The sequence below is a fragment of the Armigeres subalbatus genome, chromosome 2 (genome assembly GCF_024139115.2).
Source record: "Armigeres subalbatus isolate Guangzhou_Male chromosome 2, GZ_Asu_2, whole genome shotgun sequence".
In the NCBI taxonomy this organism is placed as follows: domain Eukaryota; kingdom Metazoa; phylum Arthropoda; class Insecta; order Diptera; family Culicidae; genus Armigeres; species Armigeres subalbatus.
This window is the reverse complement of record NC_085140.1, coordinates 66981631-66997407: the sequence shown is the minus strand read 5'-3', so window position 1 is coordinate 66997407 and position 15777 is coordinate 66981631. Positions and strand designations below refer to the sequence as shown.

At 43.1% G+C, this 15777-nt stretch overlaps 1 protein-coding gene and 1 long non-coding RNA gene across 4 annotated transcripts; both read right to left on the bottom strand.

Annotated features, from left to right (window-relative positions):
* Window positions 1–442: 442 nt before the first annotated feature.
* On the bottom strand, window positions 443–15210 carry LOC134214482 (potassium/sodium hyperpolarization-activated cyclic nucleotide-gated channel 2-like). Of its 3 annotated transcripts, none has more exons than XM_062693842.1 (8): window positions 14856–15210; window positions 2392–2541; window positions 2198–2331; window positions 1636–2139; window positions 1384–1577; window positions 887–1330; window positions 773–821; window positions 443–718 (listed from the first exon to the last, which is right to left on the bottom strand). In XM_062693842.1, the coding sequence occupies exons 1-8, from the start codon at window positions 15104–15106 to the stop codon at window positions 552–554; spliced, it is 1893 nt and encodes a 630-aa protein (XP_062549826.1). In that variant the 5' UTR covers window positions 15107–15210; the 3' UTR covers window positions 443–551. The 3 variants fall into 3 exon arrangements, with proteins under 3 accessions (XP_062549826.1, XP_062549827.1, XP_062549828.1); XM_062693843.1 differs by having other exon boundaries at window positions 1636–2136; XM_062693844.1 differs by lacking the exon at window positions 773–821 and having other exon boundaries at window positions 553–718.
* On the bottom strand, window positions 13414–13957 carry LOC134214481 (uncharacterized). The gene is made up of 2 exons (XR_009979806.1): window positions 13767–13957; window positions 13414–13712 (listed from the first exon to the last, which is right to left on the bottom strand). It is a non-coding gene; the product is annotated as an uncharacterized LOC134214481 (long non-coding RNA).
* Window positions 15211–15777: the final 567 nt, after the last annotated feature.

Genomic DNA, 15777 nt, shown 5'->3' with positions numbered 1-15777 from the left:
TACTGTACGGCAAATCCTTCAAAAATGCCGAGAATACCAGGTCCCAACGCACCATCTGTTCATCGATTTTAAGGCGGCATACAGTATAGATCGCGTAGAGCTATGAAAAATTATTACCAGCTTACCAGACTGATCAAAGCAACGGTGGATGGATGAATGGAGAAATGCGGCCTCGAACCGTGTATTGTGGCGCCAAGTTGTTGATTCAGTGTTATCTGTTTAGATGTAAGCTAAATAAATAAAATGAAGATAGAGGAAGAAAGAAGAAGGAAGACAGTTAATAGAAGAAGGGAGTATTAATAGTATACCCGATTTATCCGAACAACGAGGATATCACATTCGACTGTCCATGATTTAGGACAAAACGAAGTTGGATCATAGCGCTCATATCATAAATCCAAGAACATCCTAAAGGAAATGCGTAAAGATAAGTAGCTATTGATCTATTTCCAGCTCAAAATTTATTTTGTTGACCCCATTGTTATTATCCTTATTCAATCTTTAATTTGCTTAGAGGCGCGACTTATCCGCCGTGAAAATTCATTTCGGATCTAACTGAAAAACTTTGTGCGTCGGATGGTTTCGGCTTCTTGAATAGTGTCGATCACTACTTCGCGCTCCAGGGCAGCCAAAGTTTCATATCGATCCTGCGCCAGAGCCGTAATTGTTTCCTCTAAGGCCGGAAATTGAAGCAGCATATCTACGTAGGTTGGCCTACCTGGGGGAGAAGATTTCATGTTAGTTAGCGCTATTATAAATAATTTATTCTTACTCAGCAGGTAAACTTCACTTGTTTCTACAGCAACAATGTTGGAATATTTCTATTGGATTGAAATTTTTATTTTTGGAAGTTGTTGTTAATCGAATAAAGTATGTACAGCCTCACCATTAGGGGACTCCCAAGCGCCAGTTGATATTCACCGAAGTGTTCGCCGTCTTCCAGATGTAGCACTTCTCTCCAGTTGGGTGTGAAAACTGCTACGGTGCCTTGAATTACCATCACCAGTTTGGCACCGTCGCTACCTTCGGATGCTTTCACCAGGATGTCATCTTTCAGAAACAATTGATATTGTATATTGAGCATCAACCAACGAAACATCTCCGGCGTCAGTGTGTCACGAAACAGCGATATTCCCTTCACCAACTGTCCGCAGATTACCTCTCGGATTCCAAGGTGGAACTGCTTTCCCGTACAAACGTCGATTTGGGTCTTGCGACTGTATCGGTTGGAAATACGATGATCGTGGTAACAAAGAATCCGTTGTTCCATGTCATGCGGTAGCTGTTCCGATCGAATGTAGTCCTGAAGCTCGTGTCGGTGTTCATAGTACTGCAGGAAAAGGTCTTCAGTTAATGTTCAAATTAAGACAATTTTCAACATACCATGCTTGTACTGGAGAACATAATTCTCATAAAGATCAGCAGCTCTGCCAAAACGTAGATTTTCAAAAAGTATCCAAAGATGCAGAAGATCAAAGATACAATGATGTCATCGTCGGTCATGAACTGGTCCATCGAGTGCGTTACCAAACCCATCATGTAAAGTGTCCGGAAGAAGCACTCAATATACTGATGAACTGAAATCAATAACATGTTGTACAATGCCGCGTTGACCATCTACACCACATATCTTACAAGGTGACTTGTGCCAAATATCCGTTTGACTGACCCAGGAGTTCTTATCAACCAAATCCGGATCGGTTCCATGTCGGATTCTAGCGACCATAAACATCACACAACAGCCCCAATGCAGCGTGAGCACAAGAACCGTGGCGATGGTTGTGAACTTCATGACATTCCGACGCAGCTTATATCTTCTGTAAACGTTGCTGATGTACCGCAGAAACGTTGCCATTCGAAACATCTTCAGCATGGACAACACATTCCAAAAGTCCCAGAAACACCCGAAATGAAAATTCTGCTCCCGTAGGCAATCGAAGATTGAATACTGCAGCGCTTTCTTCGATACAATGTAACGAGTGACCAGCGGATCCGGGAAGGAGCTAATCAAATCGATCCAAAACCACATCAACACGTACTGATTGGCGATCTTGCAAGGATCCAACTGCACATATTGCCGTTCATGATCGTAGTATCCGGTTCGGATGGAGAAGCAGATATCGATCAGGCAAATTGCTTCTGAATAGGCATTAAAATCGATTATCGGAACAGTCAAAGGATTTAATTGCTGAGTTACCGAATGTGAGGACCACGTGGTGGAACCACGTGAGGGGATGATAATCTTCCGGTCGAAATAAGAATATCACATCGTAAGGGATGAATATAAAAGCGGTGAAAAATGTCACAATCATGATACATTCCCAGCAAAATCTGAAAAAAAAAACAAAATAGGTCAGAAATATTATGCAACTGTTAGTGTGCCGTGGTTACCTGAGGTAGCTGAACGGATGAATGGTGCCCGAGTAGAAGCTGATGTGCCGGGAGATCTCACGCTTCCGGGCGGTGTCACTTCGGAATACCTCCTGGCTGAGGGCACTCGATTGGTCCAGATAGCACATACGGCGGAACCATCGGCTGATCCTGTCAAATACAAATATCAGGTATTGTTATATGTTAGTATGTTCTCCCATATAAAGCATCATCAACCATACGAAGGACGAGCCGACGACAGGAAAGCAGCTTTTCTATGCACCGCTGGGATAGATATTATTGAGCGACAATATCTGCACTGAAACCACTGTGCGACGAAGCAACCCCCATCGTTAGTGATGCGCCCATGCAGCGGTGCGCGCGAAGAGAGAAGGAGAGAAAAGACAGTTGTCAATGAATTTGTTTCATTATCGTTTTGTTTCTGAACATGAATAAACACGTTTTTGTATTCGCTTTGTAAAACGCGGTGTTTCGTCTATTATTCCATATTCCCGGCCGAATTTCCAATCCCTCAAGAGGTTATGGGCCGCAGAGTTCGCGTGTGTCGGGAAGTATTGAGTGAATAAGTGAATATTCCGAGTGTTATAAACTATCCGGAGAAGATGGAACGGGAGACGGAGCTTGTTCGAATTCCGATGTTTGACGGATCGAATTTTCCTTCATGGAAGTTCCGCATGTTGGTCATGCTAGAAGAGCACGATTTGAAGGAATGTGTGGAACAGGAGGTGGAGGAAGTGGATGCACTGTCTATCAAAGTGGAAGACAGTGCGGCTGTCAGGCAGGAAAAAGAAAAAGGGGTGGAAAAACGAAAGAAGAAAGACCGCCGGTGCAAGTCGTTTCTAATTTCCCGGATTAGTGATAGTCAGTTGGAATATGTGCAGGATCAACCAACACCGAAGGCTATGTGGGTGGCCCTGCATAAAGTGTTTGAACGAAAAAGTATCGCGAGCCGCTTACACTTGAAGAAAAAGTTGCTTACCTTGCGACACGAGAGCGGAAGTAGTTTGCAAGAGCATTTTTTAGTGTTCGACCGGGTGGTGCGCGAGTATAAAGCTATGGGAGCAGTTATTGATGACATTGATGTAGTTTGTCATCTTTTGCTAACGCTGGGGCCGAAGTTTGCAACGGTAGTGACCGCGCTAGAGACGATGCCGGAGGAAAATTTGACCTTAGAGTTCGTCAAATGCCGGCTTCTCGATGAAGAGATAAAATGTCGAAAGAAAGACATCGGTGCGAGTGTTGTGAAGCGTGAGCCAGCTGCTTTTGTTGGGAAGCCAATCGGGTCGAAGAGCAAGTGGAAGTGTTTCGCGTGCCAAAAAGTTGGTCATAAAGCGGCGGACTGTCCGGATCGCGAGAAGAAGAAAGGCGAAAAGAAGAAATCAAGTGCGAATGTGTCAGAAGATAGAGGCAATGGGGTGTGCTTTGCTGCCGGAAGATTAACCGGAAACGCTTCTAATGGAAAGAAGCTTAGGTGGTTGGCAGATTCCGGTGCATCAGAGCACATGTCGAACGATAAAGATGTTTTTGAAACGTTGGTGCCCATGGACAAACCGATTGACATTGCGGTTGCGTTAAGCGGAAAGTCTGCTGTAGCGAAATACCACGGTACCGTTAAAGTGATCGCCGCGAGTGGAAAAGGGAAACACGAATGCACGTTGGAAAATGTACTGTATGCTCCAGACCTACGGTGTAATTTGTTTTCGATACGTAAAGTGGAGATGGCAGGTATGGAGGTAGTTTTCAAGAACGGCGGTGTGAAAGTGTTCAAAGACGGTGAAGTCGTTGCGAGTGGCCAGCGCCGTGGATTGCAATATGAGATGGACTTTTACGCGATGAACGAAGCAGCTTCTTCGCTGTATTCGTGCGGGAAGATTCTGAAGTGCAATGAATTGTGGCATCGGCGTTTCGGGCACTTGAGTGAGAAGAACTTGGAGAACATTATGAAGAAAAAGATGGTGAAAGGTATTGACAAGAGTGTTTGTGATGATAAAAGTGAAGTGTATTGCGAGTCATGCATCGAAGCAAAGCAGACTCGGAAACCGTTTTCTGAAAGCTCGGGAAAGAGATCGTCTCGTGTGTTAGAGCTGATTCACACAGATGTATGTGGACCAGTAACGCCCGTGGCTCACGATGGTTGTCGATACTATGTGAGTTTCATCGACGACTGGAGTAGATTCACCATCATCTACCGGATGCAGTCCAAGAGTGAGGTGCTAGATTGCTTCAAGCAATACGAGGCAATGGTGACGGCGAAGTTCGAGCGCAAAATCTCGCGCATTCGGTGCGACAACGGCGGTGAGTACCGAAATGCAAATTTTGAACGTTTCTGTCGTAAGAGAGGAATCCAGATGGAGAGTACTGTACCATACACACCAGAACAAAACGGTGTCAGCGAGCGAATGAACCGAACGCTGGTGGAGAAGGCACGAGCGATGCTTTTCGGTTCCAGTGTGGACAGGAGGTTCTGGTGTGAGGCCGTAGAAACAGCTGCATATTTGGTCAACAGGAGTCCAGCTAGCGCTCTTTCGGATGGTAAAACTCCTTCCGAGTTGTGGGAAGGACACAAACCTGATGTGTCTGGATTACGCGTCTGGGGAAGTCCTGCGTATTGCCATGTGCCGAAGGAACGTCGTAAAAAGTTGGATAGCAAGACATGGAAAGGGATTTTTCTCGGATACCACTGTAACGGTTATAGGATCTGGGATCCAAAGTGCAAGAAAGTGGTAGTGCTGCGCGATGTGATCATCAACGAGACTGGTGACAAAGTTCAGGAGAAAAATGAATTGTCTGATGTAGTGGAGATCAGAAAACAGCGGTTTAATACTGACTCTGGAAGTGAATCTGACGATTGCAGTGATAGTGAAACCGAAGAAACAGGTGACGGTCTGGATAGTCTGGATGTATCAGCAGATCAATACGAGGACTGTGAAAATTCAGCAGAGGATTCAGATTCGATAGAGGCACAAGATACAGCAGGGGCATCAGGAGGTCGTGATCGTTGTGCTAGGAAACGAGATCCGCCAATATGGCACAAGGATTACGATATGAGTTGTGCCATGGCTTTGAGTGCAATGAACTTCGTGGAGAGCTTTCCAGATACTTTGGACGAGATGAGGAAGCGTGACGATTGGCTGCAGTGGAAGGCTGCTATCGGTGAGGAAATGAAGTCCCACGAGAAGAATGGCACATGGACGTTATGCGAACTGCCACAAGGAAGGAAGGCCGTATCTTGCAAGTGGGTGTTTCGTATTAAACGTGGCGAAGACGGAGGTGTCGACCGATACAAGGCTAGGTTGGTGGCGCGTGGATTTAGCCAGCGATACGGATACGACTACACCGATACGTATGCTCCAGTGGCAAGGTTGGACACGGTCCGAACGGTACTAGCTATGGCGAACCAGGAACGTCTAGAAGTCCATCAGATGGACGTCAAGACGGCGTTTTTGAACGGAAATCTTCGAGAAGAAATATTTATGACGTTACCAGAAGGTATGGAAGGTACACCGGGCAAAGTCTGCCGGCTGAATCGAGCGCTCTACGGCCTTAAACAGGCATCTAGGGCCTGGAACGAGAGGTTCCATGGACTGGTGACCAAGCTTGGATTTCGGCGTAGCGAGAATGATCGTTGTCTGTACGTACGAGGAGAAGGCAGTTCGATGCTATTTTTGCTGTTATATGTCGACGACATTCTTATTGTTGGTCGGAATTTGGTGGAGATTACAAAGTTGAAGAAGCGTTTAGCGAGTGAGTTTGAGATGTCTGACTTAGGACAGATCGGAAGTTTCCTTGGAATGCGTGTTGAAAGAGATGTGCAGAATCGAGTTATGCGAATTACTCAACGCTTGTACTTGGAAAGCCTTCTTCGTAGATTTGGCATGGAGGATTGTAAACCGGTTACAACGCCAATGGAGTGTCGATTGAAATTGACAAAGGGAGTTGAAAAGGATAGAACAACTCAACCATACAGGAGTTGATAGGGTGCCTATCTTATGTTGCTCAAAGTTCTCGACCAGATTTGTGCGCGGCGGTGAATCTATTCAGCCAATATCAAAGTTGCCCAACAAACGAGCATTGGTGTTACTTAAAGCGTATCTTACGCTACGTGAAGGGGACGCTTGACCTTGGTTTGGAGTTTCGTGGTGGTGACAAGGTAGAAACTCTTGTTGTGTATTCCGACGCAGACTGGGGCAATGACGTAAATGATCGCCGATCTATTTCTGGATTTGTATTGCAAGTTTTCGGAGGAACGGTGATGTGGTCAACACGAAAGCAACAAACGGTTGCGTTGTCATCGACGGAAGCGGAATTTGTAGCTTTGTGTACGGCAGCGTGTGAAGGAGTCTGGTTACGTCGATTGTTGTTGGATCTGGGTATAATCATAGAAGGAGCAGTTACATACTTCGAAGATAACCAGTCATGCATTAGAGTTGCTGAAGAACACAAGGACAGTCGGCGACTTAAGCATGTCGACATAAAATTCAATTTCATCAAGGAGCTGGTGCAAGAAGGACACATTGAAATTTCTTATATACCAACTGATCAGCAGCTGGCGGACATAATGACAAAAGGATTGTCTGCCGGAGCTTTTGGACGTTTGCGTGAAGCTGTAGGGTTGCAGAGATTGAGCAGGGGTATTGAGCGACAATATCTGCACTGAAACCACTGTGCGACGAAGCAACCCCCATCGTTAGTGATGCGCCCATGCAGCGGTGCGCGCGAAGAGAGAAGTACACTCTCAGAAAAATCTATGCTAACTGCGTTTCTCCTGGTTGACCCCACGTTCGTTTACGTGCAGTTTATACTCGATTAGTATAACCTCCGTATCCTCGCCGTGTAACGATTTAATCTTGCATAGATTACTTTTTTACTCTAGCTTAGTATAAACTTTGAAAATATGAAAAATGATTTGTTTGTATGTTATTACAGGTTTGGTCTATTTCTGAGTGTAGAGAAAAGACAGTTGTCAATGAATTTGTTTCATTATCGTTTTGTTTCTGAACATGAATAAACACGTTTTTTGTATTCGCTTTGTAAAACGCGGTGTTTCGTCTATTATTCCATATTCCCGGCCGAATTTCCAATCCCTCAAGAGATATAAGACGGAAGCACGCAGATCGAAGCGGACAATCTGCGTGCCGCATCGAATAATAACAGTCAACGATGCATAAACTTTGCAGCCTTCCGCGAAATGGTAGTCCAAAGCACTTTTTCTCCCCGCAAGAATATCCACAAGGCTACATGGCGATCACCTAACCAAGAAATAGAAAACCAAATCTACCACGTTCTAATCGACGGTAAATTCTTATCCGACATCACGAACGTCCGCTCTTACCGCAGTGCAAATATTGAAGCCGACCACTACCTCGTTGCAGTATACTTCATTTTCATTTTCATTTTGCAGCGTTTGGTGGGGCAATGAGAGCGCAAGTCAATCCAAAGCCGATAATAGAGAGGGTAATGACAGAAGAGTCCTTGCAGACCACTTGAACGCCATGGGGTAGGATAAGGATGGGGTGAAGTGAGGTTCGGATTTGGAATCGACTCGACACTAATGCAAAATGTAATTGAATCCAAACTAGTCAATGATCAAAGGTTAAAATGATAATTTTAAGATTTCTAGTACAACGTTTTTCTAGTTATTAAAAGCAATGTTTAAAATGCAATGTCTTCTTTTTTGCCTTGGAAGCATCTGATGTGGTTTGAAAGGCCACTTAGTCATATAGTACAATTATAAGTTATTTAATGTGTTAGCTTTTTGTGATCACATTTTCATTTCATTTTCATTTTGCAGCATTTGGTGGGGCAATGAGAGCGCAAGTCAATCCAAAGCCGATAATAGAGAGGGTAATGACAGAAGAGTCCGTGCAGACCACTTGAACGCCATGGGGTAGGATAAGGATGGGGTGAAGTGAGGTTCGGATTTGGAATCGACTCGACACTAATGCAAAATGTAATTGAATGCAAACTAGTCAATGATCAAAGGCTCAAGATTTCTAGTACAACGTTTTTCTAGTTATTAAAAGCAATGTTTAAAATGCAATGTCTTCTTTTTGCCTTAGAAGCATCTGATGTGGTTTGAAGGCCACTTAGTCATATAGTACAATTATAAGTTATTTAATGTGTTAGCTTTTTGTGACCACATTGAAAATAAAAAAAAAAAAATATTGCGAATTAGTGTTCTATTTTTAACTTTTATTTATGCAGAATGAAAATTAATTGACTTTGTTTGCTCTGAGTGTAGGTTATGCGTTCGTCAAATCACTTTGTTTACCTAAGTCATTGTTTCGTCAATGTTTTTAAGCTGTGTCGACACTACAAACTCAATGTAAGTTGTATAATGTAAAAGTGGAAACTGCTAAAGAACTTAGTTTGTTTCATTATATTTTTTTGTCAAGGTTGCCTATAGCTTTAAACTGTTCTAACAAGTAGCTTTATCGTTGATTAATTACGGTGATTATCTATTAAGTTCTAATCAATGTCAGCTATAGGATTCACTTTTCGGTGGCAAACTAAAGCTTCATCACGCCTACTGCCTATCTATTTGTAAAAATTATCGAAAATGAAGCTGTTATAAGATTGTTCATATACCAACATTATAATGGTGGTATTTTTTATTATTGCTCTACAAAGTGAGGCATAACAAAATAAAACTGGCACCACGTTCCTAGTTTTGAAAAAACTTCTACTCAGTGAATCCAGCAGTCGATTCCCTACGAATGTCTTGAATACTTTGTTTTTCAATAAATGCCTAGCTAGCTAAATGTAAGCGTGGCTACGACTCAGCATCACAGGGAACGCATCAGAAAAGTATTGCCGAAAAGTATTGATGAAAAGGCCTCTGCCTGACTGCAGTACCATTCAAGGCTCCACGACACGATGTCCGTTGGATCACATGCAAATGCCGTAAATTAGTGCGTCAATGCCAGATATGTAACACGGCACCAAACAAAAATAATCAACATGTGATACCACCACGACAGGATATGTCTTTGGTTGCCATCTCAGTGCTAATGGCGTAAGCCGTCCCACCGCGGCAAGGTAACATATCCTCGTTGCAGTATACTTGCGCATATACTAGTTCGAGTTTCAGGGGCATTCTCGAGTCTCTTCGAAACGCGCAGAGGGTTACGGCAAGGTGATGGTTTTTCGAACTTGCTATTCAACAACGCTTTGGAGGGAGTAATCAAGACGTCGAAGACGAAGTACATGAAGAGATGCTGAGCTGAGCTCATCAATATGGGTCCGGGAAAGCTGGCCACTTGCCTGCATAAACTGATAGTCCGAATCTGAGAAACTGAACAGCTACCGGAGGAGGGGAATGAAGGGGTTATATGCCCCATCTACAAGAAAGGCGACAAGTTGGAGGGTGAGAGCTTTCGAGCGATCACCATCCTTAATGCCGCCTACAAAGTGATACCCCGATTATCTTCTGTCGTCTGTCACCATAGTGAATAAACTCGTGGGAAATGATCAAGCCGGCTTTGTTGTCGGCCGCTCCACAATGGATCACAATGTACAGAAAATCCTTCAAAAATGCCGTGAATACCAGGTCCCAACGCACCATCTGTTCGTTGATTTCAAGGCGGCATACGACAGTATAGACCGCGTAGAGCTATGGAAAATTATAAACGAAAACAGCTTCCCTGAGAAGCCTATCATACTGATCAAAGCAAAACGGTGGAAATTTTCGGGCGAACGCTCCAGCTCGTTCGAATCGCGCCGGGACTAAGACAAGGTGATGGACTTTCGTGCCTGTTGTTCAACATTGCGCTAGAAGGTGTCATGCGGAGAGCCGGATGTAACAGCCGGGTTACGATTCTCAACATATCCAGTCAATTTATATGTTTCGCGGATGACATGGACATTGTCGGCCGAACATTTGAAAAGGTTGCAGAACTGTACACCCGCAAGAAAAGTAAAGCAACAAAAGTTCGACTTGTGAATGCTTCGAAGACAAAGTACATGCTTGTGGGCGGAACCGAGCGCGACAGGGCCCGCCGGGGAAGCAGTGTTACGATAGATGGGGATACCACAGACAAACAGACGTAACAGCTAGAACAATTTCCTGAAAAAATCATCGCCCAGTTACTTTATCACCATCTCGCGTGCATGTTGCACGAAATAATGTTTAGTACGACATTGTCAACAGACGGCGCTAGTATGAGATGCCAAATCGAAAGGTAAACGATGTGCGCGCCTCTAGGCGTGAAACTAGTAGTCAGTGTAATTTACAACGACCGTTCAGAGTATGGACGGTGGGAATTTCATCAGTGTTACGTCTGTTTGTCTGTGGGGATACCTTCGAGGTGGTCGAGGAATTCGGATCCTTGCAAACGGCTGATCAAAATGTTAGTCGTGAAATACGAAGGCGTATCATCTATGAAAGTGGGGCCTACTAAGGCCTCTAGAGGAAACTGCGGTCAAAAAAGATTCGCCACCGCACCATTTGGTGCCGTCATGTACAAGACGCTAATGAGACCGGTAGTCCTCTATGGACATGAAACATGGACAATGCTCGAGGAGGACTTGCAAGCACTCGGAGTATTCGAGAGACGGGTGCTTAGGACCATCTTTGGCGGCGTGCAAGAAGACGGTGTGTGGCGGCGAAGAATGAACCATGAGCTCGCCCAACTCTACGGCGAACCCAGTATCCAGAAGGTAGCTAAAGCTGGAAGGGTACGATGTGCAGGGCATGTTGCAAGAATGCCGGACAGCAAGCCTGCGAAGATGGTGTTCGCATCCGATCCGGCAGGTACGAGACGGCGTGGGGCGCAGTGAGCGAGGTGGGCAGACCAGGTGTAAATCGACTTGGCGAGCGTGGGGCGCATTCGAGGATGAAGAGATGCGGCCTCAGACCGTACATTGTGGCATCAAATTGTTGATTCAGTGTTATCTGTTTAGATGTAAATTAAATAAATGAATGAAAAGGTTATATCCCGAATACCGTTTAGTTTTGTGGTTTTCGAAAAAAGATCAATAACGAACCAGAAGTTTATTCTGCGACAAATGCTTAATTAAATCCGAGAATACATCTTACGGTAGGATTACCAATCCGGAGATGGCGAGCTCGATTTTTGGTCCGGTCTATGATGTTTTCGGGTGGGAAACATTCTCGAATCTTTGGGCATAGTGTATCCATTGTACTTGCCTCCAGGTAGGCCTGCTTGCCACACAAGATACATAACAATGTAATGGTGGACATAGAAAAGCTTTCAATTAATAGCTCAGGAAATGCTAATATAATACAACTTGCGGAGTCATCATCTGTTAGTGGATTTTAAAATAGCGTACGACTCAGCGAAACGGAACGAACTGTGGCATATAAAGCTAGAACCAAGGTATCTTGAGCTCTAGGTACGGTAATCTAAGCAGTCACTGGGTGCGGGCAGAGGTATTTGAGAGGGGGTTGGAAAATGACAGCCAGCCACTTACCAAACTGGGTGGCTGGCTAGGCGTCTTGTTTATATTACTGCACACCTCGGTTTCCATCGTTCCCATCGAGGTGTTTGCGTCGCGCAATCATTCAAAAGTATGGTTGTTGTCGAACGGTAAGTATTAACGATGAAATAGTTTAAAATGGATTCGAGCATATTTTTCTTATTTTAGATGCCGACATTTTGCGCAGTTCAAGGATGCGGAAACAAGATTTCAAAACATCTTGGAGATGTTGTTGTACACCGATTTCCACTCGATTACAAGCGGTTGGAAATCTGGACATCTTTTTGTAGGCTCGGCGAAACTTGGAAGCCTCAAGGAAATCAAGGCATCTGCTCAGCTCACTTTCCAGAGAGTAGCTATGATGGTGGATACCGCATGCGACACGAAGCTTTTGGCGCAAAAATGCGACGCCAGTTACTTCCCCGCGGTAATAAATACATATTAAAATAAATAAAACTGTTGAATACATTTAAAATTTCAATAGCTATTCCACTAAAAAAGAGTTAAATAATTTTCATGAAATGTATAGTAAATGCATATTTATGATCTATTTAAGTTGTAATTCTACCATCTACCATTCTACCATTAAATAAAGCTGAAAAGGGCCTTGGTATGATTGCATTGTAGTTATACGCGTTTAATACATTTCTCATGCCGCTTCAGGCTTGTGGTTTGGATGGTAATAAACAGAAATATCTGAGATTTTTCTACATCAATAATTAACTGAATTTTAAATGATAATTATTAAATGCATTTTATGTTTACTAGGAGGGCTTACAACACCATCGGATGCTTTCCAAACTGTTGGAAGAGTGATTGAGACAGTATTTATTGAATGTCAAGGTAGAAGTGGCTTCAGGATAAAGAAAGGTGTAGTAGACAATATAGTTGCTGCCGTGATGCAGAAACATCCAGGATTCGGCGAGACTGTTGTGAAAAAGTATATAAAAATAAGAACTATTACAAGGATGAGATACGAGAATATGAAAATTGAGGGATTGAATTCTACCAACACCGACCTTTGGCCCAACAACATTTTTTGGGTCAAGTTCAGGATTCTAATCACCGCAGCATTCAAACTTTTGTTAAAACCAGTTTGTCAACAATTTCATCGCTTGGGTTAAATGAGTATATGTACTTCAAAAGCAACAATCAATCTATTTCCGACATCCAACAAAACAGAACAGCTAGGGCGCACATGTGGTCGTTCCAACCTTTTGAGTATTTCCTCAGCTCCAAATTCTGTCTACACCACATGTACAAAATAGTAATATGCTCTCGCTAGGCCTACGGTAGTTTGATGTCCCTGGAATAGTCCGATAATTTTGATTGAGCAAATTATCGATGCGCTTCTTTGTGGACGCTAGGCGACGAAATACGTACAGTAGGAGGTTTTGCATATATCCAATACGCCAAATTATTTCATTTTTATCAAGGGAATCGGAAATCTGCAGACACTTGAGAAGAAAGCTCAGATAGTTTGGGCATCATGTTTGTGTCATCTCTATGTATAGTACAGGCCAATCCGGCCTTAGTTTGGTAATAAAATAAAATAGTTCGGGGATCAAAAAGTATTTTCGTTAATTTATTTTCGCATAGATAAGTTTGTACTACCCACTCGTTTAAATTACACTATTTGATAGACAATCTGTGATCGCATTGCAGTGTCATGACTTGACTTCGATCTAAGTACAAAACATTGAAATTTTGAGGTTGAAATATGTGTAACTACGGAGATAATTATGTAGTGGCCGATTCAAATGAAACAGTACAAACACAGCTTCTAGGAAATATGCACAATACGATTACATCATATCCTCATCCATGTGTTTTTACGTAGGTATATTACAATTTTGCATCCATATCCCGTATGTCCATTCGATCTGCAAATGAGTTCGTTTTATTTTTAATTATTTTTTCTTGCATTCAACATTTACTGATGACACCGATGAAATTGATGTTATACTTGCTTTTTGTCTTCTGGAGATAAGATAGATGGTATAAAAATATATGGTATGATCTTTTTCAACAAAATGTTAGGTTCGACATTAACCAGTGCCAGTATAAACAATTTGAAACTAAATTGACGTGACTCACAAAAGAAAAACGACGCATGGGCGTCGTTGCATTTTCGTGGCTTGCTTGTGTTTGCTATCAAAACAAACCGGCCAGCTTTTCCAATATGGCCGATTGGGTAATTTGACATATTGTATTACCTCCATTTTAGATACCTTGGCTAGAACATGGCTTTCCGGCGAAGCTTATTAGGCTGATTCGTGCGACGCTGGATGGATTCAAATCGAGCGTTAGAATAGCTGGTGAGACATCCGTTCGTGACGTTAGCAGGGCAATGCGCTCTCTAATCTGCTATGCAACATAGCTCTGAAAGGTGCAATTCGATGATCTGGTGAGCAAAGAAACGGAACCATCATCAAGTTTTACATGCTTTTTGATTTTGCGGATGACATTGACATCATTGGTGTAGATTAGAAATACTAGAATAAGAGATCGGCAAAGACGCCATCTTGTTTCCAATCGAACCGTCAAAAGCGGTTCCATTTCGACTTGTTTACTTTTTGCATCCATAAGAAGCAAGCAAAAAGTTCAAGTGCTGCCAGTATCATTTTCGCGATTTCATGCATTTTCATACGTTGCCATTTCGACAGTTTTTCACTCCGCCGGTCTCTGGTTGTAGTGTTGCTAGTGTAGATCGCAGGGCAGAAGAAGAGGCTTTCGTGCCTTTTAAACGGGACCTATCGAAACGAGTTGACAAGAAGTGTCACGTTCTCTGGGTTGAAAAAACCAACCGTTGAATTGGTGCGATCTATTAGGATGCATAATATGTAGTAGAAAGCGTGGGGCTAGGTTTGGTATATGTAGGGCCAACCAATTAAATTGGTTCCGAAAGAAATGCTGAGCGGTTAAACAACATTCCCAATACAACCAACCTTTTTCACATCACACCTCACTTCGCGCAAATAAATTTGATGACCAAGTACCAAACAAGAATAAAACGGTCAACTTGCCTTTTCACAAACGACTCCCCGGGAACGAATGCTCGCAAAAGGTCGATATTGTGCCCGGTTTTGCAATCATGATTTGGAAAACCCATCGATGGAACTTTTTTCGATGCGACCTCGTCCAACAGCTCTCTTTGCTCTTCCGATAACGAAGTCATCGATGATGGGTCGTCCTCACCCGCCACACCATATTTGCTGTTGTTTTGCTGCTGTCGGTTTCCACCCGGTTTCGATTGTTTGGAGGTTGACGGATTCATGGCCGCTTCAAAGCAGTGGTTCAGAGTTCAATGATGGCGGGAAAAATAGAAACGAAACAAAACACAACGCACCACCGGATACCGGATGTAGTAGTCGAAGTCGGAGCGTGAACGCGGAAAAAGTGGATACAAGTGCTTGCTAGGATCGGGTAGATTTTTAAATTTGTTTATTCGAAACAAACAAGCATCGGAACCCCCAGATCGGAACCTATCGAAACCCATCGAAACGAGTTGACAAGTGTCACGTTCTCTTGGTTGAAAAAACCAACCGTTGAATTGATGCGGATCCATTATGATGCATAATAGTAGAAATCGTGGGGCTAGGTTTGGTACATGTAGAGTAAATAGTGTATTTGTACTAGTTTATATACACATTTTAGTCCTAAATAGATAAAACAGAAAGTAGGTAGGTATCTAAAATAAAGACACGCTCTTGGACACGCTTTTTGCAGCAGAAATATTGTGGTCCCTTTATAAAGGTACAACACGTGGATGATAACATGATTCCAGACAAATGATGAGTTTATTTTTTAATATTTATAATCAATTTATCTTGGCTAAGCTTGATTGACTGTGACCAATAACGATATCAGCCAGGTTCTCACAGTCAATTGAGTTTCTCGTTCTCTCGAGTGAGTGGTGAATAAGAAAAACTAGGTGAACAATCGAAT

Bases quoted from the DNA above. Each gene is read 5' to 3' on its own strand.
- LOC134214482 (XM_062693842.1), bottom strand. From the start codon at position 15,106: ATGAATCCGTCAACCTCCAAACAATCGAAACCGGGTGGAAACCGACAG. The intron at 2,140-2,197 runs GTAACTCAGCAA...ATGCCTATTCAG, and splicing joins CCACGTGGTCCTCACATTCG to AAGCAATTTGCCTGATCGAT. The intron at 1,331-1,383 runs GTATGTTGAAAA...CTTTTCCTGCAG, and splicing joins TGTTCTCCAGTACAAGCATG to TACTATGAACACCGACACGA.